The 13,173-nt window shown below is 46.6% G+C and overlaps 2 protein-coding genes across 2 annotated transcripts; one reads left to right on the forward strand and one right to left on the reverse strand.

Annotated features, from left to right (window-relative positions):
* Window positions 1–1,025: 1,025 nt before the first annotated feature.
* BDCG_07693 (pyroglutamyl peptidase type I) lies at window positions 1,026–2,956 on the reverse strand (the record flags this gene model as incomplete). The annotated part of the gene is made up of 2 exons (XM_045423482.1): window positions 1,026–2,694; window positions 2,846–2,956. 2 exons carry the CDS (start codon window positions 2,954–2,956, stop codon window positions 1,633–1,635), a joined length of 1,173 nt encoding a protein of 390 aa, XP_045278871.1. The 3' UTR covers window positions 1,026–1,632.
* A 3,926-nt stretch (window positions 2,957–6,882) lies between these two features.
* On the forward strand, window positions 6,883–13,155 carry BDCG_07694 (uncharacterized protein). The gene has a single exon (XM_045423483.1). The coding sequence runs from the start codon at window positions 9,006–9,008 to the stop codon at window positions 11,289–11,291; it is 2,286 nt and encodes a 761-aa protein (XP_045278872.1). The 5' UTR covers window positions 6,883–9,005; the 3' UTR covers window positions 11,292–13,155.
* Window positions 13,156–13,173: the final 18 nt, after the last annotated feature.

A 13,173-nucleotide genomic window follows, 5' to 3' on the forward strand; every position in this document is an offset into this window, starting at 1 on the left:
GAGGACAGGCAATTATTCTCTGGGATCGAGAGACAGAAGAGGCCATTTGGACCGAGTTAGAGCCGCCGTCTTCTCTCCAGACGGCAAAATGGCAGTATCTACATCCGAGGATAGGACGGTTAAACTGTGGCGCTCCGCCACGGAAGAGCTATTGCAGACACTAAAGGTGACATCTTGGCCGCGTCAGGGCGGTTACGTCCTCGCTGGATAATATGTCAGTTGCGTCTGGATCTGTAGATCGGACTATTCGGCCCTGGGACTACCGCACAGGGGGGAAGCCCTGCATCTCCCTCAAGGAGCATTCCAATGGAGATGGGCAGTGTCCTTTTCACATGCCGGCAAACTGATCCTCTCTGCATCTGCAGACAGGGTCATTATTAAAGTCTGGGATCACCCCACGGGCGCTTTTTTGCAGACTGTCGAACATTGTTCGCCTGCCGGTAAGCTCTAGGGGAGGGGAGAGGATAACTCTGTCAAATGATATGGCCATTTTGATAGAGTCGAAATGGCGTGGTATGCTATACTCTTGAGCGGCAATTCCGGAATATAAATATCAATCGACCCTTTTCACTCCTCAACGATGCGGAATGCCGCCCGTTGCGCTTATTTTGGTGCACGTATGTGCGGAGGCAGTTGGAGAGGGGGGGGTGGTGATCAGGTCGAGTGTGGATGAAGTTGTATAGATGGAGTCATTAGTTATATATCTAACTTTCTACATGAGCTTTTGCATCTTTGACCCTGGCCGTTCAGACAACTGTTGATGGGCCATGACGTGTGTGTGCCGTCCCTGGGGGGACTTCAGTGATTTACTTACTGCGAACAAAATCTTTGCTCACTCCATGATGAGGGATTGTTGCTCCTTATCGATTTTTGGCTTGGGAGGCTGTGGTTTCACCCGCAGTCCTTTTTTTTTTTTTTTTTTTTTTTTTTTTTTTTTTTATTCATATTTGCAAATCTTTGTTGACTTGTTGTTATTTACAGCTATATACCCCAGTTGAATACTTTGTATCTGTTAATATGAGATACAGTGTACAGTACAAGGAGGAGGAATATCCCACGTACTCCATATATACTAATTAAAACCGGGCTTTCGTAATTCATTCTCATATGATTTTTTTTAGCAGTTCGTTCTCTGTTCCTCTTGAAGCTGCTTTCTGCTATTATACAGCCATCTCGCTCTTTTCAATTTTACGCATCTCCTCTCAATGGTTATACGGAGTACTTCAATTGATTTAAAGCTACTAAAATCGTGTCACCGGTGTTTTCATTCATACCCCATTCATTCACTACGTCATCGTTATAGAAATCGTCAAACTTAGTTGTTTGAAGCTCCGTGCGGAGTACAGGATGTATGTACAATTATTGTATCTTCAAAATTAGCTAACCAGGCAAGAGTGCTATGCTAGAGATATCTTAAAAGAAGCTATTATCATCATCACATCATCACATTAAGAAGTGGCCCCATACGTACAGTACATGCGAAGAAACGACACGACACGACACGACACGACACGACACGACATGACACGACAGGGCGGGAGAATAGTTTATTTGACTCAATCCCCCTTTCCAATCCCAATTTCACTTCAATACCCCCCCCTCCCTTCTTTTTTTTTTCTCTAAAACCTTCATTCAAACAACCCAGCAAGCCACCAAACACCTCACCAGCCCCACCGCAACGTCCCTCCCTAGATGGATCCCCTCCTCGTCCGTCCGTCCAGGCACATGCAGGAACACGACGCTCCGATTGCGCCGTTCCTTGTACGCATGCGCCAGGCTGGTATAGTAGATGAACTCGCATAGATAGCGGCCGGCATCGTCGGAGAGGCGCACGTCAGCTCCGCGCGGGGCGAAGGATTTCCAGGCGTTGAGGAAGCGGGCGTCTGGCGGGGAGGGGGAGGTGGGCGTGTGGGAGGCGGTGGTGGTTATGGTTGTTGTGATTGTGCTAAGGGGGGGGTTTGTGGCTGCTGGGGCTTCGGTTTGTGGTTGTTTGGTGGGCTGGTCTGGTGCTGGTGACGGTGATGATGATGATGATGATGATGATGATGATGATGATGGAGGGGGGGAAGTCGTTGTCGTCGTTGTCGTGGTGGTTGTGGTTGTGGTTGTGGTTGTCATGGCGTTGGCGTTGGCGTTGGCGGCGGGTATTGTGATGGTAGTGTCAGTAACGACAGTAGCTGATATCCCCCTGGTGGTGTAGACCGTGGTAGACGACTTTCTCTGCGTAGCAGCACTTCCATCACCCTCACCCACCGCCTCGCCGCCCCTGGTCTCCTCATCATCACCATCAGCATCACCAGGCATAGTGCGTGGACCCGGCCTAAGCACCTCCGGCAAACCCGCCGCTTTCCAGATAGCCTCACCATCCTCGAAGCCCAGGCGCCCCTCTACGTCTGTGTAGTTGTACCCGTCGCGGCGGGCCAGGGTTTCCACGGCGTAATAGTCCCGCGTGGACGCCATACCGATGTGGATGACGAAGTCCGGTGGGCGGCCGTCATGGTCGTTCTTGAAGGCATCTATTATGGCGGGGATGGCGGAACGGACGGCGGAGTAGGAGACACGGATTGGGGCGGGGTGAGTGTGGATGAGGATACGGCGCGGAGGGGAGGTGGGGGTGGTTTGTGGGAGAGTGATTATTTTTGGAAGGGCGGAGGTGATTAGATAGGAGGGGTTTAGAGGGTTAGTTTTGAAGGGCTGTTAAGTTGATAGGTGTTGGTTGTTGGTTAGCTGGGTGCTCTTTATTGGTGTGTAAGTCTGTCTTATCCATCCACTACTTGCCCAGACTAGTACGGCATTGGGATGGAGATGTGATAGGATTGGATAAGTTTGATAAACTTCCACATACACCAAAGCCAGTAACTAGCACATGGATGTCCTGAACGGACTCCTTGATCACAACGAGGCTATCGCGGAGCTGTTCTCGCTCGTCGGACACCGAGGGGCCAAAATCACCCATGCTGGCTGTGGATGTCGGTAGGCTGTGGAAACAAAAAGCGATTGATACCAGGATGCAGCAGTCAGGCTCCTGTGCGAGAGATGGAGATGGTGCGAAGTGAATAGCGATGGCAGGCAGCTCTCTCTCTAGAGGTTGGAGTTGAGGCAGCTTTATATCGATTGTAACTTTTAGTTGTGAGTTGGCGCCTTTAACTAACATAACTAGTTAGTTAACTAACATAACTATCTTATCTTATCTAAGCGGACGCCAACTTCTTCCCCGCATTTTCATGTTCAACAGCAAAAAGAACAACAACTCACTCAGTGCAAGCTAGCTAGGGGTGGTGTAACTATCTCTACAAGCTTCCAACCGTCTAGACCAACCCAGATATTTAAACAGCCGACCCTGTCCATGCCGGTATTAGAGATAGATGTGTGGAGAAAATAACACCCTCTGATATCCGACGGGGTCCTACTACTTTATTTGCCCCCACAACGCGATAAAAACCGAGGAGAATAGTATGTCTCAAAAGAAAGAGACAGATATTCCGCTGAGGGACTCTTCGCAACACCCTCGCTGCCGGTTGAACCCAGCCGTTTGGTCGTTTTCCGATATGATTGGAGAGAGTCACATAACAACGCTCAGATCTCGTTCTCATTCAGCGCATTCAGCCAGTGGATGGCGGGGTAACTAACTTAACTAGGCCAGCTAGTTTATCTCTCGGACCCCGTCAATATAAAAATGCTATCCCAGACTTTGGCGCCAGCCAAGTTCATTAATTAATAATAAAAAACAAAAAGGCAAGCAAGTTGAAGCGAAAGGCATTCGGGTAACTTAACTTAGGGTGCAAAAAAAATAAATAAAAATAAAAATAAAAATAAAAATCCAAATCCTTGTTTGTCAAGAGCAGACTAGCGCCCAAGAGTCATTTTTCTTCCTCTCTGCCCACAGCTCCAGATGTCCCTCTCTCTGTTCTGTCGGCTCTAACGGATTGAGGATTGATTCATCCGTTTGTGCTATTGGAGCCGACCAAGAGTCATTCTCATTTCTCTAGAGGAACGGGTCCGATTGGCCGCGGTTAGAGCGGGGGAAGAGCCGGGATATTGATTTCACGAACGAATGTGAGGAAGATAAACTACACAGGATGGATTCCCCTTGGTGGTGCACCTACTTCTTGGTGTCCAGGCGATAAAAATCCCTCCCCCCTTCATGCATTCCCGGAAGGAAGCTTGACGCTGATCTTCTAGCCCTCTAACTCACTACCAACCAACAAGGACAAGGACAAGGACATAGGACGGCAGCAGCAGCAACAGCGGCGGGGACGGGGACGGGGACGGCAAACGGAAACGGCCACAACATTGATGCTGGCGAACAGGTTGAACGCTTGGCTGGCAGGTTTTGTTCCAAGCGGCCGGAAAACAAGACCTACTGCGTAGTCTTGTTTCTTTTCCCTCTTCGTTGTCTTGCGGAGGTTTATGCATATAGCTAACGGGCGTGTTTACATTGTTAAAAACGTGCGGCAAATACCAGTGCGGATATCTTTACAGAAATGTGAAGGGGGGAAGAAAAGAAGAAGAAGAAGAAGAAGAACAAGATTGATTGCTGTCCCTATTTTCAATTTTTGTTTAGTCGTGTTATTTATTTATTATACTGCTGGATGCTACCAGAGAGACACATCCACAGAACCACTGAGATAACCAAGTAGTTAGTTACACCTTTGTAGCTGGCTCTCTTCTCAAACAGATATTTAGTTATAACTTAGTTACAAACTAGTCAGTCAGCCAAGTTTTCAAGCCCTCTTAACACACACAGACACACTTTCTTCTCTCTCTCAACTTTCAAACTTGTGTGAACCTGCAAACCAGATCCAAGTTTCAGAAAAGAACATGAGACGACCCGAATAGTTAGTTCCACCGTTGTCAAACAACGTCATTAACTTTCCCCCTTCTACTAAAGGAAAAACTCCCTGGTACGCGCGTGTTTCAGCTGTTGTGGATAACTAACTAACTATTCGTTTTACATTCTTTTTTTTTTTTCGTTTTATTTCATACAAAAAACGGCTTGCTCACCAACCATACGCTGGTACAGCATATAGATCGAAGTACTATGTACAGTGCCTATGCGAAACCAAGCTGGGCCTGCAAAACGTAACCAGGTAGGTAGGGTATATCTATCCAGGTAAATAATTAGGTAGCTAGCTAGCCCAGCTCAGCTCAGCTACGTGTTTCGAGTGTTTTCAAAGACCAGCACAGCACAGCACAGCACAGCTCAGCGTAGGCATGGCACAGGTTCAAAACATCTCAACGGGAAAACGTTGCGGAAAAGTCTCGCTTGCCAACACAGCCTTGATGATCTTGGAAGTTGCCCTCTCTCAGAGCTCTGTACATGTACAATGTCATGTACATACATGCGTACTGTAAGACAGGATATGTGTTGTTGCTGTGCAGCAGGGCGTTGGGCGTGTTGAGAGTTTAGATAGGTGGTTGGAGGTAGTGATGGAGCCGAGGAAATAATGCTGGAGGGAATGAGCTGTTTTTCATTTTTTTTTTATATTTTATTTTTTTATACGCTGATATGTCTGCACCTGCATATGCATTTCTTGCTAGCTCTATATAACTATAACTATCTTACTAGAGACATTAAAAGTTCTCTTTCGAATATCCAAGAGAGATAGAATTCAAAATTAGTTATTGTACTGTAACTAGTTACGGAGTATCTTTTTCTCACATCATCACATCATCACTCACATCAATCAATCCCTCTCACTCCAACTTCTTACCCAGCTTCAATTATTCCACTCACCTGAAACATGAAACATAAAACACACACTCTCTCTCTCCCTCTCCCTCATCGCCTCACAAGAACTGTGGGGGGGAGAGAGGGGGAACATACCACAAATGATACCATACCTACTCCGTACAGTACATACACAGTACCGTGTAATCATACACGTAATAATATAACCACGAACGCGCGCCAGAAATACCCGACGCGCATTTTTCGCGCGTCGGATCGCGCTAACCAGCCAATCATCAATAGCTTATAGTAGTTAGCTACCTACAATGGCCGCGTCGTTTTTCGCGTTCGCAAGCAAGGGCGGGCGAGAGTGGATCCCATCCAGCCCCGATTTTAGCGCCCTGCGAACTACGGCTGCAAACTAAAGCCCGACCTACGGGGTTGATGGAAGGAGGAAGGAGGGAGGAGAGGAGAGAGGACATCTGGCCTATATTTAGGTCTCCGATGGCTATTTCACGGGTTATGATGATGGGGTAGTTAATTAAATGATGTATTTTATTTTTGATATTTCTACTCTCACCCGTGGTGATGGATTTGTGTTGGTTGCTCCCCCCCGGGCTTCGGCTTCTTGGTTGGTTCAGCACAATGGGAATAATGGGGCTTTCGGCACCTGCAGCAATTGTGTCTAAGCAGAGTACAGTACTCCGTTAAGCTTTCGCACCGTTTGTTGGCTGGTATGTATGTATGTATGTATGTATGTATGTATGTATGTATGTATGTATGTATGTGTGTATGTATAGTATGTATGTACTTCGTTATGGGGCTTGAGGAGTTTAGCGATGCGGCTTGCATCTACGGTATAACATATATGGTAAGGAACGCGGAACATAGAGAGACTGGAGGTAGTTCACAGACAAAGTACTCCCGTACTCCGTAATCAATCAAAGCATGCCGAGCTAGCTTCCATATTACCTGTTGTTGTTGTTGTTGCGAGTAGGAAGGCCTAGGTAGGTCTAGAAGGAGTCAAATGACTTGCTTGATATGGGGATGCAGGGAATGAAGGAGGAGAGTTTGGGTAGTTAGCGGGGGAAGAGAATGATGAGCTCGACATTTGTTGGGCATAAAGAATACCTGCTCAATTCAATAATAATAATAATAATAATAATAATAATAATAATAGACACTTTTGTAAACCCAATTCCCAGATATTCAATAATACAGAGTTCGCCGTATGCATGGCAGACGTGTGTTACTCCGTAGAGTGTATATAACTAGGTTACTTTACCTGTTCCCGAGTCTCGGGTCTTGCGCATCATCCGCATCGCATCCAAAATCCAAGAGAACCCAGGAGAGCCCAAGAACTCGCTCCCAGGGGACGAGGCGGGCAAAATCCCACACAGTCCCCGGCCCAGTCGCTGAGATTGATTCCTCACTTCAATACCCTCATTACCCCCCGAATACCCCCAATTACCTCCCATTACCTCCCATTACCTCCATATTACTTCCAATACCTCCCATTTACCTCTCCCATTAACCTCCCCATTGCTTGTCACCACCATCACCCATCCCATCACATGTTCTATTCTACTATTCCCATCCCAAGCTACCAACTACTGCAACAACGCCCCCTTTTTCTTCTCCCTGAGCTTTCTTCTTCTCCTTCTTCTCCTTCTTCTCCTTCTTCTTTTTCTTCCTTCACACCTCAAAGATCCTGTTTTGGCTCCGTTTTTGGTTTCCCCCTCGCGCTGTCTATCGCAAAGTGACCCCCCCCCCCCTAGCCACATTCTACTACTATACGCATTGTGCATACAATACAGACTACGCTTTCTTCCTTACCCTTGCGCCAAGTGTCTACACAGATTAGTGGCCCTCTAAGATCCTCCAAGGGTTATTCGCTTCGGTCCGTTCACGCGCGAACTGCTCTTAGGCTGAACATCCCGTCATTCCAGCGGTGTGTGTGGTGTGTGCAAGGACCCTGAAGAGTCGAGTCCACCCGGCCTTTTTCCTCCTCCTCCTCATCCCCAGCCACCCCTTTATACTACCCTCTCCTCTTTCTCCCTCCCTCTCTCTCTCTCTCTCTCTCTCCCGCTGCACCCCCGAGCCCACTCCCCATCCCAAGGAGGACTCGACCGTCCAGGCCTGCGAATACGATCCTCTCCTCCTCCACTCCTCCTTTCAACCGCTCCACCACACCACACACCCCCCCCCCCGGCTCTTTTACCCGCCATTGCTCGACTCCTCTCTTCTCCTCCCTCTTGATCGCATATCGCCATCTTGCGCAAGGTTGGCTTCTACTCATTACTATTCCCTTGCGGCCTGGACAATCTAATTTTTGGCCGTCACTTTGCCAATTGACCCGGCCTGACTTAAACAGGCCCGCTGCTGCTGCTGCTGCTGCTGGTGGTTAGGTCCAAGCGCTGCGATATTGGAGCCACCGATTCGCTTTGGAAAAAAAGAAGAAAAGAAAATCAAGCGCTCCTTTTTGGAACTGTCAATAAACCTCCAGCGCTTCCCATATATCAGGAACACTCTTCGCGATACTCTTCTTTTCGTCCTAACGAACCTTTTTGGGGTTTTCTCGCTTTGTCGCCGCCATCCACGATGCTCGCCAACTACTGCTACTCCTGATCAACACAACACATCCGGGTCCCGACCTGGCCGCCTTTTCGTCCCGTAATAACACACACAAAGTCCCCGTTTCGAATGACCTGAACCAGTCGGCCCTCTGGAATAAAACCCTGTCTTGATCCTTATCTCCCAGCTTGAGGGGCCCCTTATTATTACGATATCCACGACTCCCCAGATTGGCGACACTGCAGAATCGATATTTCTTATTAATTAACACGACCAGACGTTTCTTTTTCTTTTGTTCAACCATAATCCATTGCCATTGCCATTGCCATTACCGTTCCCGTCTTTGGCCGTATTTCGAACCCGGGAAGCCCACCTGGATATTTTTCTTCCCCTTTTTTTTAACTTGTGCTGAGCAATGTACATGTACAATTGAATTGAAGCCTTGCGACTTCTCGACCCCCACACCTTTATCGACGACCGCACTTCAGCATCTTTATATTAATCGTATCTTTTGCTATTTTGAGATGTGCATGGATTGAAAAAACGAGAACCACGAAATAACGCGACTACGATTTGAACTTTTGGGCGACCATATTCACTACTACTTTCGTTGAATAAGAATCTTTTTTATTCTGTCTATCCATTCAGCAATCGATTACCGATACATTCACGGTTTGTTTAGACGTCCATCGTCCTGGGGGAAAAAACCTAAATAGATAAACAAGATTTTAAAAAAAAAAATTCAAAAAAGCTACAAACCATGCCCTACAGACAGCCAGGGTTGTCCCGAACCCTACCCAAGGACTTCACGTTTTACACTGGCAATGAGCAAGCACGACCAAGGACTCCAGAGCAACATACCAAGGAGCTGACCATGCCGCCGCCACCTTCTCACCATTCTTCCTGCCGTTTCCGCAGACCTCGGCTCACCATGGAAAATCAGCGCGAACTTTTCTGCTCACCAGATATTCCGTTGCCGTCAATCGAGCTATCTCACGATGCTTCGGCCTCTGTAGCGGACATTTTCGACATGGCTGCCCCTCAACTGATAACTGATAATGCGCTACAAGTCCCCCCAAGGGGTAGGGTCGATCCCAGAACGCCTCCAGCTCAAATCAGGGGTACCCCCGTTGACGAAAGGCCTTGCTGGACTTATGGCGATGCTGATCCCATACAACGACCATCATCTGCTTGTTCCAATTTCTCGGATTCTTCTGCTGCGTCGTCGACATCCTATATCTCGCACCCGTCTATGGGGGGAAGCTGTACGAGCCCTGAAAGCGAAATCCAGGACCCTTTCCTCTCGTATCCCATCACTAGTGACGTCAAACAAGAACCAGAGACTCCTTCCAAGCCAAGTAATGTGCAGGAGAAACCTGGCAGAATAGCAACAACTGGACCGAAATGGACAGCTGAGATGGACAACCATCTGTGGAATTCGTATCAGATATATCTGCAAGACCCCAGAATCACCCCGTTCAAAATGGTTCCGGGGAGCGTGCCGCCTTTGGGAGTCTCCCATCGTGTTGCTCGTGAAGCCAGGAAAGCTTGGTTCAGGTCAAAAAATAGACAGAAGAATGGTGGCCCTTCAACCGTAACCTCAGCCTCTGTTCCTGTTATACATGCGGAAGACGTTTGTGGGGATGGAAATAAACAACGAGCAACCGACGATTCTGCGATACGAAGTGGAAGTACGACGCCAACGGCCAGTACCGCAGCTCCCAAGCCAACCTGGCCTAGGTCGGACTCCTCTACTAGAAGACGCTTAAAGGAGCTTTGCAAACGGAAATTTTCAATCGCGCCCCATTATCAACGACTGCTTCAATCTCGTAGTCCGTCTCCTTTCATGGAAACGTTTCCAGAATCGACTGCTAGGACTCCTTTACAATTAGGGGTATCTCATAGAAGAGCTGCCTCTTTCGCGACTCGAGATCTTGGAGTATCGTTGGTGTCCAGCTCTCTGCCAACTCAGGTCGCGGAATTGGGACCTCCAGTGAACGATCTGGTCGGTAACAGCTCAGAAAATGATTGGTTTAATAACATTTCAGGTGAACACGAACTACCACCCCTGAGCTCTCAAAATCGCCACAGTGACCCATCATCATCGCTCGACCACTACTACCACAGCAAAACAACCCGCGCCCTTTCCAACCCAATCCCTCGCCTCGGATCTCCATTTATGTACCATACCTGGGGTCCTGGCAGCTCCCGTCGCCGTCTCCGTTCCGTCACACCAGCCAGCCAGTGCGAGACAATCCACACAGCCAGCTTAAAAACCCGATCGCCGGGCGCCCGCATTGACCCGCTCGGGAACGCTCACAAGCGGCGAGCCCTGCACCAGTTGGAAGACGAGTTGGACTCGAGCGGTGGCAGTCTCCAACGTCCCTTCCCAGATCTCATCCGGCAACCTAGATACAATGATATTATTGGCCAGAGGCGCATTCGCGTGCGGAACAGAGGTGTCACGACGGGCGCAATTGGTGGTTCAAGAGGACGATTGGATCAGCTTTTCAACCCTCCAGCTCCATTTTCGGCGTTTTCTGGGACTTCTTCTACTTCCATTTATACTGCTACGGATACGGCTGCGGCGACAACGGTTACGACTGGTGCTAGAGAAGGCGCCAGTGACAGACAAGAAGCACAGCAACAGGATAATAATATTAATCATAATATTAGTACTATTGACCACCATTTGCGACTGGGCGATGATATTAAGCGTCTCGGCTCCCCGTTCCACTCTGACCCTTTCACCAAGTACCTTAACAAAAAACGTCATATGCCATCCCACTCCCCCCGTCATGCACCCTCGCTCTCCGATCCATTTATCTCAACTTCCTTCGCCAACATGCTCTCTGCTACCGCCAGGGAACGAGAACGTTACCATCCCATGTCGATGTCGAATTATCAGGAACCGCCCAGTGAGAGCACTATGACCACTCCCCGCGCGTACTACGACACAGACAAGGAAGGGAAGGAAGGCGTGGGTGCTGGTGTAGCGGATGGCGAGGTAGTGAAACTTGATACGCCTAACACGCCGTTCTCATAGCGCCTCCTTTTCCATTCCTTTTCCGAATCTCCCCATGCGCGCTAGAAAAATTCATCTTCGATTCAGTGGACATTTTGTTTTATGAAAAAAAAAAGATGCTTTTTTTTACTGCTCTTCTGTACGAAAACGATGACGACAATACGACAACGACTATGAAAACGACAATGACAACGAAAACGAAATCAAAGGAGTCTATACATAAAGACATAAATCTCTTTTTTTTTATGAATTTTTTTTCATGACCGGCGACGACTTGTGAAAAAAATCATGTGAATGCACATTTCCTTATCTTTGTTCTCTATCTTTTCTCCTTTCTTTTCAAACTTTAACATTACCTTCTTTACATCATTTCCTTTTTTCTCTTTGCCTCTATTTGTTCTGAATATATCTATTTTGCTCATATTGGGATATATCTGGGGACTTAAATTGGTTTTTTTCTAGTATGTGTCGCGGTTGGAATATGTCTGCCTGCCTACGTATCTATCTACTTACCAGATCCCGACTGCATTCCTGCGCCTGCAATGATGCTCGTAGGAACAACGCTTTTGCTCCGGGCGGATATGAGGAGGATTTGATCCTAGGACGACTGGAAACGCGACTTCGATACCGTACCGAACAATTTGCGAAGCTTGATTCCCATTACTCACCTCTTTATACAACCTTGCCTAAGACTAAGGGGGGACACAAGGGGAGATACGGACGAAACAGCTTGAATTCGAAAACAATTCCACCTCCAACAGAAACACAAAACCTACACCGCGAAAAGCAAAGCAACAATACGTTGTAATTGTCCTTCCTCACCTCACTCACTATCTTGACGCTTTCCACTTTATTTCCTTAACTGCCTTCTGTTTGGATTTATATCCTCCGCTACCCAAATCAAGACGTAGCCCTACTACTTGCCACCTTTCCCAACCATGGACGATCTATCGATGTACATGACGGATGGAGTCGACGGAAAAAAAAAAAAAAGAAAGAAAATTAAATATAAATATCGCGCTGAGCAAACACAACAAAACGTCGACTCCATCTTAGGCAGAACGAAGATCGTGGGATGGATGAGATGGGATGCGTTTGGGGCTATCTTGTGGGGGTTATCCGGGACATTTCAAGTCTCCAATCTTCAACAAGACTCTCACTCTTTTTTTCTTTTCTCCTTTTATACTTTCTATTTTGACTATTTATGTACCAAATGGGCTCATGCAACAAAGCCAATGAAACAAATGAATGAATGAATGAAACAACTGCAACATAAATGATATGAACAACAATATGAAAAAAAAAAAGAAAAAAAAAAGAAAAAAAAAGTCAAAAAAACAAAGAAAGAAAGAAATAGAATGATGAATAAAACAAGAGAGGAAATAAACACTGTTGATGTTCTGAAATAAAGGTCTTTTTTCTTTTTATTTTGATATTTTTGTTTCATCTTCATCTTCATTTCAATTTTCATTTTTCATTTCATTTCATTTTTTTTTATTTTTTTTTAACATACATAGTTAACTATTACTTTTTATATAACAAATGACTGACTAACTAACTGATCTATCTTTGAGAGCTCTTACTTGCTGCTAGCTATCTATTCTGTTCACCATTTTTTTTTTTTTTTCCTTCTCTTGTTCTTCGTTCTTTCTGTCTTAGATCATGTTCCTGCTTCTACATATGTATGTACTCTGTACATTGTACTTACATATGCTGTATGTAAACCATGCGTGCTCCGCTGTGTTTGGTTTTGCTTTGAGACCTATTTTTCCCCTTCTCACATAATTGATGTATACTGTACCTGAATAACAGAAGGCATAAGATCCTGTAGAAACATAGTGAATAATAACACAGTCAGATTTAACTGGAAATTTTTGCATGTAGGAATGCTCATTATTATTTA

Source organism: Blastomyces dermatitidis (assembly GCF_000003525.1).
Source record: "Blastomyces dermatitidis ER-3 genomic scaffold supercont1.9, whole genome shotgun sequence".
In the NCBI taxonomy this organism is placed as follows: domain Eukaryota; kingdom Fungi; phylum Ascomycota; class Eurotiomycetes; order Onygenales; family Ajellomycetaceae; genus Blastomyces; species Blastomyces dermatitidis.

Bases quoted from the DNA above. Each gene is read 5' to 3' on its own strand.
- BDCG_07694 (XM_045423483.1), top strand. From the start codon at position 9,006: ATGCCCTACAGACAGCCAGGGTTGTCCCGAACCCTACCCAAGGACTTC.